This window comes from Opisthocomus hoazin, chromosome Z (assembly GCF_030867145.1).
Source record: "Opisthocomus hoazin isolate bOpiHoa1 chromosome Z, bOpiHoa1.hap1, whole genome shotgun sequence".
In the NCBI taxonomy this organism is placed as follows: Eukaryota; Metazoa; Chordata; class Aves; order Opisthocomiformes; family Opisthocomidae; genus Opisthocomus; species Opisthocomus hoazin.
This window is the reverse complement of record NC_134454.1, coordinates 78,876,503-78,889,420: the sequence shown is the minus strand read 5'-3', so window position 1 is coordinate 78,889,420 and position 12,918 is coordinate 78,876,503. Positions and strand designations below refer to the sequence as shown.

General features: G+C 68.0%; 1 protein-coding gene across 1 annotated transcript; it reads right to left on the bottom strand.

The window, feature by feature from the left end:
- Positions 1 to 121: 121 nt before the first annotated feature.
- On the bottom strand, positions 122 to 12,365 carry NPR2 (natriuretic peptide receptor 2). Its single transcript, XM_075411121.1, has 22 exons — positions 11,618 to 12,365; positions 5,991 to 6,190; positions 5,786 to 5,899; positions 5,322 to 5,457; positions 5,135 to 5,229; positions 4,917 to 5,049; positions 4,718 to 4,802; positions 4,487 to 4,607; positions 3,866 to 3,940; positions 3,623 to 3,700; positions 3,396 to 3,500; positions 3,057 to 3,128; positions 2,821 to 2,980; positions 2,592 to 2,747; positions 2,353 to 2,521; positions 2,120 to 2,266; positions 1,820 to 1,943; positions 1,620 to 1,688; positions 1,350 to 1,524; positions 1,151 to 1,249; positions 962 to 1,053; positions 122 to 826 (listed from the first exon to the last, which is right to left on the bottom strand). Exons 1-22 carry the CDS (start codon positions 12,363 to 12,365, stop codon positions 764 to 766), a joined length of 3,216 nt encoding a protein of 1,071 aa, XP_075267236.1. The 3' UTR covers positions 122 to 763.
- Between the last annotated feature and the right edge of the window lie 553 nt (positions 12,366 to 12,918).

Below are 12,918 nucleotides of genomic sequence, written 5' to 3'. Positions count from 1 at the left end.
TCTGGCAGCCATCCCCAGCCCAGGCTGAGCTCAATGTCGGGGTCCCCCCAGCCCCCCCCCCCCCCATCGGTGCTCCAGGACAGGTCAAAGCAGAGTTCGGGGGACAGAGGGGTTTGGGGAAGATTGTATTTCAACAAAATAGTTCGCAGCGACTCCTATATTTACACCTGGAAGTGTGGGGGGGAAAGTATTTACACGACCTGGTGGGGCTATATACAGGGGAGGGGGAGACCGGGCTTTGGGGGTGGGGGGGGAGCCGCAGCATCAAAGCCTGCCCTGGCCAAGGGGTCAGTCCCGGCAGAAGCTCCCAGTTCCCTCCCCTAGAGAGGGGCTGACATGGGCGCAGCGTCTGTCGGGGGGCCAGGGACTGAAAAGAGACGGCGAAGTGCCCTTCGGGGCAGCCAGGCCCCGGGAGCGGCTCAGAGCCAGCTGAGCCGCGGGGGAGAGGGCAGGGGGGGCGAGACCCCAGAGGGTGGGGGGATACGGGGTCCCCCCCGGGCTGGATCGGGGCCGGTTCCCCCCCTCCGGCAGAGGCAGCGGGGGGAGGTGGGCTTTGCTGGTGCCGATGGAGGGAGGCAGGCAGTGCTGTGGCCGCTGGCCCCCCCGCCGTGCCCGAGCCCTGCTGAAGCAGGGGGGCTGCGGTGGAGCTGGGGGGCTGTGGTGACGAGGGGGGTTCCGGTGCTTCCCGGGGGGGGGGGGGGGCCAGGCGCTGGGAAGCACGGTGGCCCCGTCGGGGTTGGGGGCTCCGCCACTGCCGCCAGGCTCAGATGACTTTGGGGTCTTTCCTCTCGCCCAGCAGCCAGTATGTCCGCATCTTCCCCTTGCCCTGGGAGGGGAGGGGGCCGGTGAGACCCTCGCCGTCCCCAGCACCGAGGGGGACAAGGGGTCCCAGCCCCGACTCGCCCACCCATGGCACGCCCCTGCGGCAGGGAGAGCTGGCACCCCACCGGGGTCATCTCACCTTCATCTCCACATCCCCACGCAACTCCAGCTCGAAGCAGCCAAACTCATCCAGCACTTCCTTGGTGGTGGATGAGACGTGGATCTTCAGGGCTGGGTGGCACAGAGGGGCAAAAGCCTGGGTCCAGGAGCCTGCGGGGGGGGCCATGGACCCCGGCACCAGCCCCCAGCTCCCAGCCCCGCAGCTCACCCTGGCCGTTGGACTCCATGCGGGATGCGGTGTTCACCGTGTCCCCGAAGAGGCAGTACCGCGGCATCTTCAGGCCCACAACCCCGGCACACACAGGACCTGCGGGCACAGAGATGCCTGGGGCTGCTGCCGGCTGGGTGGGCGAGCAACCTGTCCGTTCCCCCCCAAGGCGCGGTGCCGGGCGGCGCGGGGGGCTCACCGGTGTGTATGCCGATGCGCAGGCAGAGCTGGTCGTTGGGCCGGTGGCGGATCTTGAAGGTTTTGACGGCCTCGAGCAGGGCCAGGGCCATGCGGGCGATCTCGCGGGCGTGCAGCTTGCCGTTGCGCACCGGCAGCCCCGACACCACCATGTAGGCGTCCCCGATGGTCTCCACCTGTGGGGTCGGGGGGAGCGGGTAGACCCCGGGCTCCTCGCTGCCCTTGTCGCTTCGGGTGGGCTGCACGTGCTCACCACCCCCCCCCCCCTCACCTTGTAGACGTCAAAGTTGTCGATGATGGCGTCGAAGCAAGTGTAGAGGTCGTTCAGCAGTGTCACAACCTGGATGGACCAAGGGTGCGTGTGGGGCTGGGAGCGGGCATGTCCCCCCCCAGCCCCAAGGATGGCACTGCCAGGGTGTGAGCCCCCCACAAAGCCCCGCAGAGGGGCTGCCCCCCAAGCCCTGCTCTCACCTGCATGGGCGTGCTCTCCGCCGAGAGGGCGGTGAAGCCCACGATGTCGCTGAAGTAGATGGTGACGCTGTCGAAAGCCTCGGCCCGCACCGTCTCCCCACGCTTCAGCTGCTCTGCCACGGAGCTGGCGAGGACAGCAGAGACGCTCGTGGGCTTCCCTCCACCCCAAAATCCCCTGTTTCCCCTGCCCCCCCTTGCCCTACACCAGCATGGAGAGCCAGCAAGTGACACGGCAGCAGACACACACCAACCCCACACCAACCCCCCAGCCCCACACGCTCCCCTCTCTCCCCCTCTCACTGGGGCAGTATCTGGTAGAGGAGGTTCTCCGCCTTGCGCTTCTCCTCCAGGTAGGCTTGCGTCCGCTCCTCCACCAGCTTCTCCAGGTTGTTGGCGTACTGCTCCATGCGCGACAGCAGGTTGTCCAGGATGCTGGTGCTGCCCTCCCTGCCGGGGTGCAGGCAGCTGGCACCACGGGAAGAGGGGCCCCCAACCGCCGCCCCCGTGGCTGTCCCCGCTCCCCAGCCACCCACTTGTTGAATCGACGGATGAAGATCTTGATCTGGCCGAAGTCGGGGCGCTCGGCCGGCTCCTGCGCCCAGCAGCGCTCCATCAGCACCGCCAGCTCCTCGCTGTGCACCCCGATGTCGATGGAGGGGCGGAAGAAGGGCTTCTGGCTGTTACGCACCTTCTGCACGATCTCTGCCGGGGGGTGGCCAACGGTGAGTATCGGACCCCCGACCCCCACACCACACCCGCCCCCCACCCTCACCTTTGGGGCTCAGGTCCATGCCCTCGATGTAGAAGGGGCCGTTGCGCAGGGCGACCTCCTGCACGATGATGCCGAAGCTGTAGACATCGGCCTTCTGCATGCCCGGGGTGGGCAGCTGCCCCTTCTGCAGCAGCTCTGGGGCTGTCCACAGCTTCTCTGGTGGGACACGGCCACGGGGTGGTGAGGCAGGGCCACCCTGTCCCCCTGTCCCCCCCAGGCAGGCACTCACTGGCGTAGAGGGCGTGCGTGTCCTCGCTGTCGCAGGACGAGCGGAAGCTGGCCAGCCCATAGTCGGTGATCTTCAACACGAAGCGGCTGTCCACCACGCAGTTGGAAGACTTGAGGCTGCCATGGTGGCCGATGATGCTGTTGTGCAGGAAGGCCATTCCCTGGGGCAGAGGGACACGGTGAAGCTGACATCCCTCGGGCACCCTCTCCAGCCCCTCGTGCCCCTTGCTTGGGTACCTTGACGATGTCGTTGATGAGGGAGTAGCGAAACATCCAGTCCAGGTTGATGCTCTCGTTCTCCAGCACGTCCTGGGGCGGCACATTGAGTGGATCCCACCAAGCACCCAGGCGACGGTGGGACCGGCACCAGCCTCACCGAGCACCCAGCTGCAGGGGGGCTCTGCGGCACCCACCCCCTCCCCTCCACTGGCCTCTGACGCCTGCTTGGGCAGCTCTGCTGCGAGTCTTGTGGAGCTCGGGTGGCCACCAGCACCTACAGCCCTGTCCTCAACATCCAGCCTAGCTGAGTCACCAGGAGTGTCTACCTGTCACCGCCGGTACCCCCAAGCCCCCTACCTGCAGGCTGCCCCGCGGGCAGTACTCAGTGACGATGCAGATGTTGGGGGGGTCAATGCAGGCCCCGATGAAGCGGGTCAGGTGGTTGAACTGAATGTCCCGCATCTGGAGGTGGAAGCGGGGCCAAGACGGGCTTGAGGTCAGAGGACATACGCCGCTGCTCCCACCGACACCGCCCCCCCCCCCCCCAAACAGGGTGCCCACCCCAGGCCAGACCCCAAACCTACGTGTTTCAGCTCGAAGAGCACCTGCCGCGTCAGCTCGATGCGCTTCTTGTTGATGTGCTTGATGGCCACCACGTTGCCCTGCGGTGCCAGGGAGTGGGAAGAGGTCAGCGCCCGCTGGGCAGATTTGGGGACGGGAGGAAGGTGCTGGCATCCCACGGGGTGGGGGTGCAGCCAAGGGGGAGCATCCCAACTGTGCTGGGGGGTTTCGGGGGGACGGCTTGGCTCCCCAGCTGCCGCACTGACCTTGAAGTGGCCGGTGTTGGCGAAGATCTGGTACTTGCCGTGGGTGGTCATCAGGGAGCCATAGCTGGAGCCGCGCTGCAGGGAAGGAGGGGGTTAGGGATGGGGACCCCAGGGCAGGGGCTGACAGGCAGGGATACCCAGTGTTTGCGCAGGGGATGGTGCAGAATGAGCTCTGAAGGGTCAGGACAAGCTCTGCATGCTCTGCAGGGAGGGTGAAGCCTGTAGGGTGAGGTATGGCACGCTGCAGGGGATGTAGGGGATGGAGGACATGTGGCTGTGCAGGGGATGGAGGGCCACGTGAGGGTCTGATGAGATATGGTGCTCTGTAGGGGATACAGGGGTGGATCAAGAGGGACTGCAGGGGATGGAGAGTCATGCAATGGATGGACGAAGTGTGGCTTGATCGGTGGTGGAGAGCTACGTAGGGATGGAGGGCTGTGGCTCCGCTGGGGACAGATGCAATGGGGCGGTGGGCTCTGTAGTGGATGGATGCAATGGGGCGGTGGCTCTGTAGGGGACAGAGGGCCGTGCAGGGCATCACGGAGGAAGGAGCGTCATGCAGGGAAGGAGGGCAGGGCAGGGGCAGGGGGATGGTGGTGCCCCAGGACCGGCAGCTCTCACCAGTGACAGCGTGAGCCGGCTGCCCGCTGCCTTGTGGTATCGCTCGGGGCTCCCGAATTGCAGCTCATCCCAGCGGATCCTCCAGAGCATGCTGGCAAGCTCCCTCTCCAGCATCAGCTTCCTGGGGGGCACACGGGGGTCAGGCCCCCCTACCTCCCCGCCCTGCCCGCCCCCCTGCCAGGCTGAGGGGTGCCCGGTGCCCAGGCAGAGGCTCACCCAGCCCTGACTGACCTGAAGATGAGGAAGCTGGTGACGCCAAACATGACAAAGGTGAGGCCGGTGCCCAAAGCCACGATGGCCAGCATGGAGAGGGGGGCTGCAGGCGGGAGGCGGTGTCAGCGTGGCCTGGCTGGCCACAGGTACCAGGTTCTCCCGCACCCACAGGGAAGGGTGCTGGGGACTGAGGGACGTGGGGACCTGGTATACCTACTCTTATCGCAGGAGGGGTCATCCACGTCAAAGACACAGGGTGGGTTGTCCAAGGGGGGAGCCCCTTTCACCCAGGGAATGGGTCGTCCCAGCCAGTGGATCTGCTTCTCCACACCCAAGTAGTGTGCCACCACCTACGGCAGAGAGAGCTGAGCTCCCCCCCCCAGCATCCCACCCTCCAGTCCCGGCTGCCGGCAGGATCCCGGTGCCAGCCCCCACCTCATACTGCCCGCTCTCCAGGTCGCCCATGGCCCACAGGTTGAAGTCAGTGTCCCGGTCATTGTTGCTGTCCATGCTCACCAGCCCTGTCACCCCTGCGGAAGAAGAGAGACCCAGGTGGGACGGGAACTAGGTCTCACCACCCCTGTGGCACCTCCAAGTCCAGCCACCCCTGCCCCACCATTACCCTGGAACTTGCGGTCCCGCATCTTCTCGATTATGAGGGTGGCGTTTTTCTTGGAGCCGCCCTCCCGCAGGGTCTCGTTCAGCACCATGGCGTAGAGCAGCATCCCGTCATAGAAACACCCCGCCACCAGGTTCATCTGCCGGGGCGGGCGGGGGGGATCCTCAGCACACCTGCGGCCACCCACACGGGGGTACTCCGGCCACAAGACCTCCACACCAGGGCCACGCACCCACCCACGGCCCCGTAGCCCCGTGTTGGGACCACACTTGCACCCACAGCCGCATAACCCCACACTGGGGCCACGCACCCATCCTGTGGGGATGGCACTGCCCGCGGTCGTTGGCACCAGGGATGGCCCCTCTGGCACTGCCCATGGCCGTGTCCCACCCTCTGCACCCTGGTGAGGTGCCACAGCCCCATGGGGAAGGTCCCCACCACCCCATCACGCAGGGTGACTCGCTCACCAGGGAGTAGTTGAGCTGCACCCCAAATTTCTGCTTGGCTCGCAGGATGAGCTGGGTTTGGAAGCGCTGGTACTCGGGGTTTTGGGGCTCATAGTAGGTGATCACCAGCACCATCTGCAACCAAGCACAGCACCCTGTTTCACGCACCGGGGCCAGGCTGGGGAGGTCCCTGTCCCCGTCCCCAGGCAGGTGGGCACAGCTCTACCTGGAAAGCCTCCCGCAGCCCCGAGTCCTGGCCCGGGCTCTGCTGCCAGGGTTTGAAGGGGTCGCGGGCAGAGTCTCCCCGCAGGCTCTCCCCGAAGACGTCCAGGTAGAAGAAGACGTAGTCGCCGTTGGTGAGGTTCTCCCGCTGCGCCAGCTGCATGATCTGCTGCAGCATCTCCAGCGGCCCGCAGAGATAGACCACTGCCGGCGAGACGCGGGGCGTCAGGGGGGCGACGCCAGCCCACCCCACCCCAGGGCACCCCGCTCAGGCGTGGGGTGGGATGCTTTCCCTCGGGGCCGTGGGGCAGAGCAGCCCCAGGGGCACACTCGAGGATGGAGCAGGCAGATGGGGCAGCGCTGGGCTCACCGCCTGCTCACGCCACGTGCCCCACGGCCATGACCCGCTCTTGCCCCATCAGCCGCTTTGGGCTGAAGAGGGAAAGGAGAACGGGGGAACCCTTGCTCCAAAATATCACAGAATGTTCGGGGTTGGAAGGGACCTCTGTGGGTCATCCAGTCCAAGCCCCCAAAGGGCAGACAGACCCCACACGCCCTGCTCCAGCAAAAGCCACGCATGGGGATGCCGTCCCCGGCGTCGGCTTTCTGGCTGCTCCCGGCCGGCCCCAGCCAGGAGACTGGGAGGGGGGACAGCAGAGGCGTCAGGGCCGTGTGCCGGAGGCCCCCGGGGAACAGACAAACCCATGTTTGGGTTCGTGGCTGGCCGGCCCCGCGGCAGGAATGCGCAGGTTCCCGGATTCCAGCACCTTCGGCGGCCGCCGGCGCTAATTGGAAACAGAGCATCTCGCTGGTGCGAGCCAGGCGGCAAGGGGGTGCCCGGGCCCCGGCCGGCCGCCCCGCGTGCCCCCAGCCGCCGACGGGGGCTCGGCCAGCCCCCACGGGATGCCCACCCGGCTGCTGCATGGGGACGGCACGGGGCTGGCGCGGGGCACTACAGTCCGCGGGGACGGGCCCCCGAGAGTGTCCAAAACCCCCCCGAGCAGGGGCCCTCCTCGTCCTTGCTGAGGATCCTGCCACCGCCTCCTCCCTCCCCCCGGAAAATGAGGGCCCCCGCTCCAGCCAGCCTGGCTGGAGAACCCGGGATTGAGCAACGGAGGAGGCGGTGGCGGCAGAGGAATGTCACGCTCGGGCACCGGCCCCGGCCCGCAGCCCTTCTGTGTGGGGCCCGGCACCCCGTCTGGGTCCAGAGCGCGGGGAGGGCTGGGGACAGCAAGGAAGCCCCGGGATGGAGTCTCTGCTCCTTGGGATGTGGTCCCTGATCCCCAGAATGGGGTCCCTGCCTCCTGGGATGGGGTCCCTGATCCCCGGGATGGGGTCTCTGATCCCCAGAATGGGGTCTCTGCCTCCTGGGATTGGGTCCCTGCTCCCTGGGATGGGGTCCCTGATCCCTGGGATGGGGTCCCTGCCTCCTGGGATGGGGTCCCTGATCCCCGGGATGGGGTCTCTGATCCCCAGAATGGGGTCTCTGCTCCCCGGGATTGGGTCCCTGATCCCCGGGATGGGGTCCCTGATCCCTGGGATGGGGTCCCTGCCTCCTGGGATGGGGTCCCTGATCCCCGGGATGGGGTCTCTGATCCCCAGAATGGGGTCTCTGCCTCCTGGGATTGGGTCCCTGCTCCCTGGGATGGGGTCCCTGATCCCTGGGATGGGGTCCCTGATCCCCAGAATGGGGTCCCTGATCCCCAGAATGGGGTCTCTGCTCCCCGGGATGGGGTCCCTGCTCCCCGGGATGGGGTCCCTGATCCCCAGAATGGGGTCCCTGATCCCCAGGATGGGGTCCCTGCCTCCTGGGATGGGGTCCCTGCTCCCTGGGATGGGGTCCCTGCCTCCTGGGATGGGGTCCCTGATCCCCGGGATGGGGTCCCTGCCTCCTGGGATTGGGTCCCTGATCCCCGGGATGGGGTCCCTGCTGCTGACAGGCACCCAGCCACACAGACATCAGGGCTGGCAGGGGGTCGCTCACAGGGGCAAGGAGGGAGCCCATGGGTGGGAGAAAAAACCCAGCATGGCCACCCTGGGCTCAGGAAACCTGCAGCAACATGGAGAGCTGCTCCTGGGCACGGGAGGAGAGGCAAACGGCAGCAGCTTGGGCTGTGCGCGAACAAAAGCCCGTTGCAGGGTCAGAAATGTTTTCCTTCTGAGTGCTGCAACACCTCAGATAAACACTTTCTGCTTCCCCGCTTCGCTAGTCCCGCACCCAGAAATGTGCTGTCCCCAGATTTCTTGGCCAGGACGGGAAGCTCGGCACGTCCCCGGCACGTGGGGGCTGAGGGTCCCCCCACAGGGACACCGCTTGGGGCCCTCCCCATCCCATCGCAGGCGCCTGGAAAAAGCACGGTCTGTGGAGCCACAACAGCTGGTGGCAGATGGTGGGACACCCCGGGGCAGCCGGCCCCTGCCGTGGCGGCAGAAGCCTGCCTGGTCAAAGGCCACCGAGCAAGAGGATCGATGGCGCCTGGACGGCTCCCCGGGGAGAGGCCGCGGGAGCCGAGCAGAAGGGAAGGGTCAGCGCTCGGGGTCTTCCGTGACGCTGGCAGCTGCCTCCAGCTGGCAGCCTCCTGCCTGGCCGGCAGCACCCCTGCCTGCCCACGCAAATGGGGGTCGGTGAATGGCCAAAGGCAGCCTCAGCATCACCGAGACGAGGGGAACGGGGTCCTGCGAGGCTGCGGTGCACGCATACCCCAGGCATCTATTGAGCGGGTGCCCGTGAGGCAAGAGGCAGAGCGCTCGGTCCCGGCGGGCAGGCAGGGTGACAGGACACTGACTGGCCCCTGCATGATGGAAGATTAACCCTAAAGTGAGGGCGAACCCCGTTTTCAGGCAGTAAATCCTTGCAAATCCCATTTTCCAGCAGCCCCACCAGTGCAGGGCACCGCAGTGTGGAGACCCTCGCCCCGGCCAAGCAGCCATGCCCTGGGGGATGTTGGGGGTGAGAACCAAATGTGCTCCCCCCCCGGCAGCAGCACACAGCCGTCTCCCCAGGCATGGGACCTGGCCTTCGCAGGCAGATGCTCCGCTAATTCCCTCAACCACAGCTCTAATTATATCAGCCCTTTTGCGAGCGGCAGGAGAGACGTGGGCCCCCGCACGTCGCCCAGGCACCGGCGAGAGGGGCAACGGGAAGCGTGAGGCAGCCGTACTCAGGACGGGACGACGCGCCTTCGTCGCCCCGCGCCCACTCTTTCGAGCCGCAAATGCTGGGCATCGGCAGCTTCGGGGGCGCACGGCCGGGCAGGGAAGCGGCTTTCCCCAGGAGAGGTTTACCAGACTCCTGCCCACCACCTGGGAGACGGAAGGTGACACCAAGAGGGGTGACGCGCAGTGTCACTGCAGGGCACGGGCATCCGCTGTGGATGAAGCTCCTGATTCCTTCTCCACACCACGCCACGCAGGGGTGGGCACTCCTGGGACAGCCTTGCAGGGTCTCCACTCCCTGTCCTACACCCGTGGGTTAGGAAGGCACCGGACATCGGCATCGCAGCCCTGAGCACCCATTCCTACAGGGCCAAGCACTCGGCCCCACACCCTGCCCCCAACTCCGGGCCATGGCCAGAGGGTCCCAGACCCGCCCCGCATCCTGGCTCGGAGGGCCCCCAGGTCTCTGCCCACGCCTGGCCTCCTCCCCCAGCCCCTGGCAGCCACGACCCCCTGCCTGCACCACGAGGGATCGATTCCCATCGGGGTGATTTACAGCATCAAGCCGGAAACGTTGATGGGAATCGCTGATTCTGGCCATTTCCCCTGCACGGTCCTCTGTCCCCGTCCCACGCGAAGCTCCACACCCCCACACCCCACGGCTGGTGACGGCACGCCAGGGAGCCTCCATCCCAGTCCCTCGGCCAAGCAAACCAGAGGGGCAGCCACATGCTGCTCAGCTCCCGCTGCCCACCGTGGGACGCCCGGTCCCACGGACCCAGCCCCACCGGCCCCAGTCCCAGGGAACCCGGTCCAGCACCCCAAAGCACCCCGGCCACGCGCCCCCAGCCTGGTCCCACGCAGTCTCAGCCACGTCGGCCCATCTGGCTCCACTCATCCCGGCTCGATGTCCTTCTTAATGACACAGCATCTCAGGATCCATTAAGAAGCATCGTGGAGCGGCTGGCTCCGGGATCGATACAACCCCGCTCATCAATAATGAAAGAGCATCAGGCTGCCCTTGCTCTCCAGCTGCCTCCGTAAGCCCCTCCATTTCCTCCCGCTCCCAATATAGCTGCTCTCCTGGGGCGCTCACAAGGCACCAAATTGATTTATCCCTCCATCAGCAGGGTGGAGCCGTCCCCAGCCCCGTCCCCGGGGCGCAGCGGGGACGGGCACAGCCCGGGGCACCCAGGTGCCAGGCTGGGGGGGCTCTGCCCGAGCACGGCACGGCCACACCGGCGTGTTGACACCAGGCACATAACCACAGCCTGCGCTGCCCTTCAGACGGCCACGTCCGCACTGTCACCCACGGCCTCCGAGGAGGTGGCTGGGTCCCGTTTGCCCCTGGGGACACCCGGACCCTGCTAAGCAGAGGGCAGGGTGGCCCCAGCACCCCTCACACCACGCATCCCACCGAGGTGAGGGTCCACCCCAGCTCTCCCCCTGCACAGTGTGACCGGGCAGGGGGACAGTGAGAGGACCCTGTGGCCCCCCACCCTGCCCTGGACCCCCCCCACTGCCACTGTGGTGGCCCTGGGCTCCTGCCTTGTCGCCTGCGCGCCCACCTCCCCTTGCAGGTCCTGCTGCTCCCCCAGCCCCACTGCAGCCGAACGTGCCCGCTCACCCCTCGCTGCACCCTGCAAACAACCCACTTTGCCCACCCCTCCCCGTGCCCCACACCGGTCTCACTGTGCCCCTTGCCGTGTCCCCACAGGGTCCCACCGTGCCCCTGGCCCCTTGCTGTGCCCCGCACCGGTCCCACAGTGTCCTCAGACCCTCACCACGCTCCACAAAGGTGCCACTGTGTCCTGGGCCCCTGGCTGTGGGTCCCACCGCGTCCTTGGCCCCTTGCTGTGCCCCACACGGGTCTCACTGTTCCCCTTGCCGTGCCCCCACAGGGGTCCCACCGTGCCCTTGACCCCTTGACCCCACGGCAGTCCCACAGTGTCCTCAGACCCTCGCTGTGCTCCACAAAGGTGCCACTGTGTCCTTGGCCCCTCGCTGTGCCCCAGACGGGTCCCACTGCACTCCTGTCCCCCTGCTGTGCCCCAGACGGGTCCCACCGTGTCCCTGCCCCTTACTGTGCCCCACACGGGTCCCACTGTGTTTCTGTCCCCTTGCTGTATCCTACACGGGTCCCACCGTGTCCCTGCCCCCTCGCTGTGCCCCGGACGGGTCCCACCACACCCCCAACACTTTGCCGTATTCTACGTCCGCTTCACAGCACCCCCTGTCCCCTTGCTGCACCCCCGTCCCCTCGCCTCGCCCCACACGGACCCCACCGCATCCCCCTCCCCCCCCGCCGCGCCCCTCGGGGGATTTTGCCTCCTCCCCGCCCCCACCCCGAGCCCTGCGCCGTTCCCCCGCGGGGAGCGCCCTCCGCTCACCATCCCCCCCCCTTTCCCGGGGAGCTCAGCCCCGTCCCCGGCGGGGTGTCCCGCTCCCCCCCCCCGCCCCCTCCGCCCGACGCACCGCGCCCGTTGGCCTTGATGAAGTGCACGGCGGTGTCGGGTCCGCCCTCGTCGGGGGAGTAGACGTGGTAGCGCACGGTGAGGTTGCTGCCGTCCTGCAGCTCCTGGTAGACCCCCTCGACGGTGAAGTAGTAGGGCCGGTCGTCGGTTTTGCGGTCCACGTAGAGGAGGACGGCGCGGGCGCTCCAGTTGAAGTGGGCGTGGAGGTGGGAGACGAAGGCTCCGAGCTTCAGGGCCGAGGGCCCGGTGCGCACCGTCGTGCTGTAGTGCTCCCGTTTGCGGCCGAAGCCGGCGGCCACGGCCCCGCCGGTGATGAGCGGCAGCCGCCAGTGCGAAGCGAAGCGCCCGACGGAGGCGGCGGGGTAGACGCAGCCCGGCCCGAAGAGCACGTCGGGGTCGTGGTAGAGCTTCAGGTCGACGGCGTTGAGCGGTGCCACGTACTCGGAGCAGGCGCCGTCCAGCTCCGAGCTCATGAACTCGACGCGCACCGAGAAGGGCCGCGGCAGCAGCGGCGGCTCCCCCCGCTCCAGCGCCTCCAGCGCCAGGCTCAGCGCCGGCCCGACGCGGGGCCAAGCCCACGCGTAGCTCACGTTGCGCTCCGGCAGCACCACCGCCACCGTCAAGTTGGCGGGCGTCCCGTCGGGGGTCGCCGCCCTCCGCCCCGCTCCCGCCGCCGGGAGCAGCAGCAGCGGGAGCAGCAGCAGCAGCGGCAGCGGCAGCAGCAGCAGCGGCACCAGCCGCGGAGCCATGGGCCGCGCTGGCTCCTCCGCCCCGGCCCCCGCCGCCGCCGCCGCCGCCGCTCCGCCGCCCCGGCCCGGCCCCCGCCCCGCCGCCGCCGCCCGCCCCCGCGCGGCGCCGCCCCGGGACCCGCAGCGCCCCCTGCCGCGCCGGCCGGGGCGCCGGGACGGGACGGGGCGGGGCGAGGGGGTTCCCGGTGGGGGGGGGAAGGGGTGAGGAAAGGGGTATCTCGGTTCTGGGGGTTGGGGGGGGGAGTTGAGGAGAGGCGTCCCGGTTCTGGGGTGCCCCCGCTGAGGGCTTTTGGGAGGGGGGGGCACCGCCCGGCGGCACCGGGACGGGACGGGGAGGGTCCCCGGTGGGGGGGGAAGGGGTGAGGAAAGGGGTACCTCGGTTCTGGAGTCGGGGGGGGGGGTTGAGGAGAAGCGTCCCGGTTCTGGAGTGCCCCCGCTGGGGGGTTTTGGGGGGGAGGGACCGCCCGGCGGCACCGGGACGGGGGGGATGTGTGTGAGGGGGGTCCCCGGTGGAGGGGGAAGGGGTGAGGAAAGGGGTACCTCGGTTCTGGGG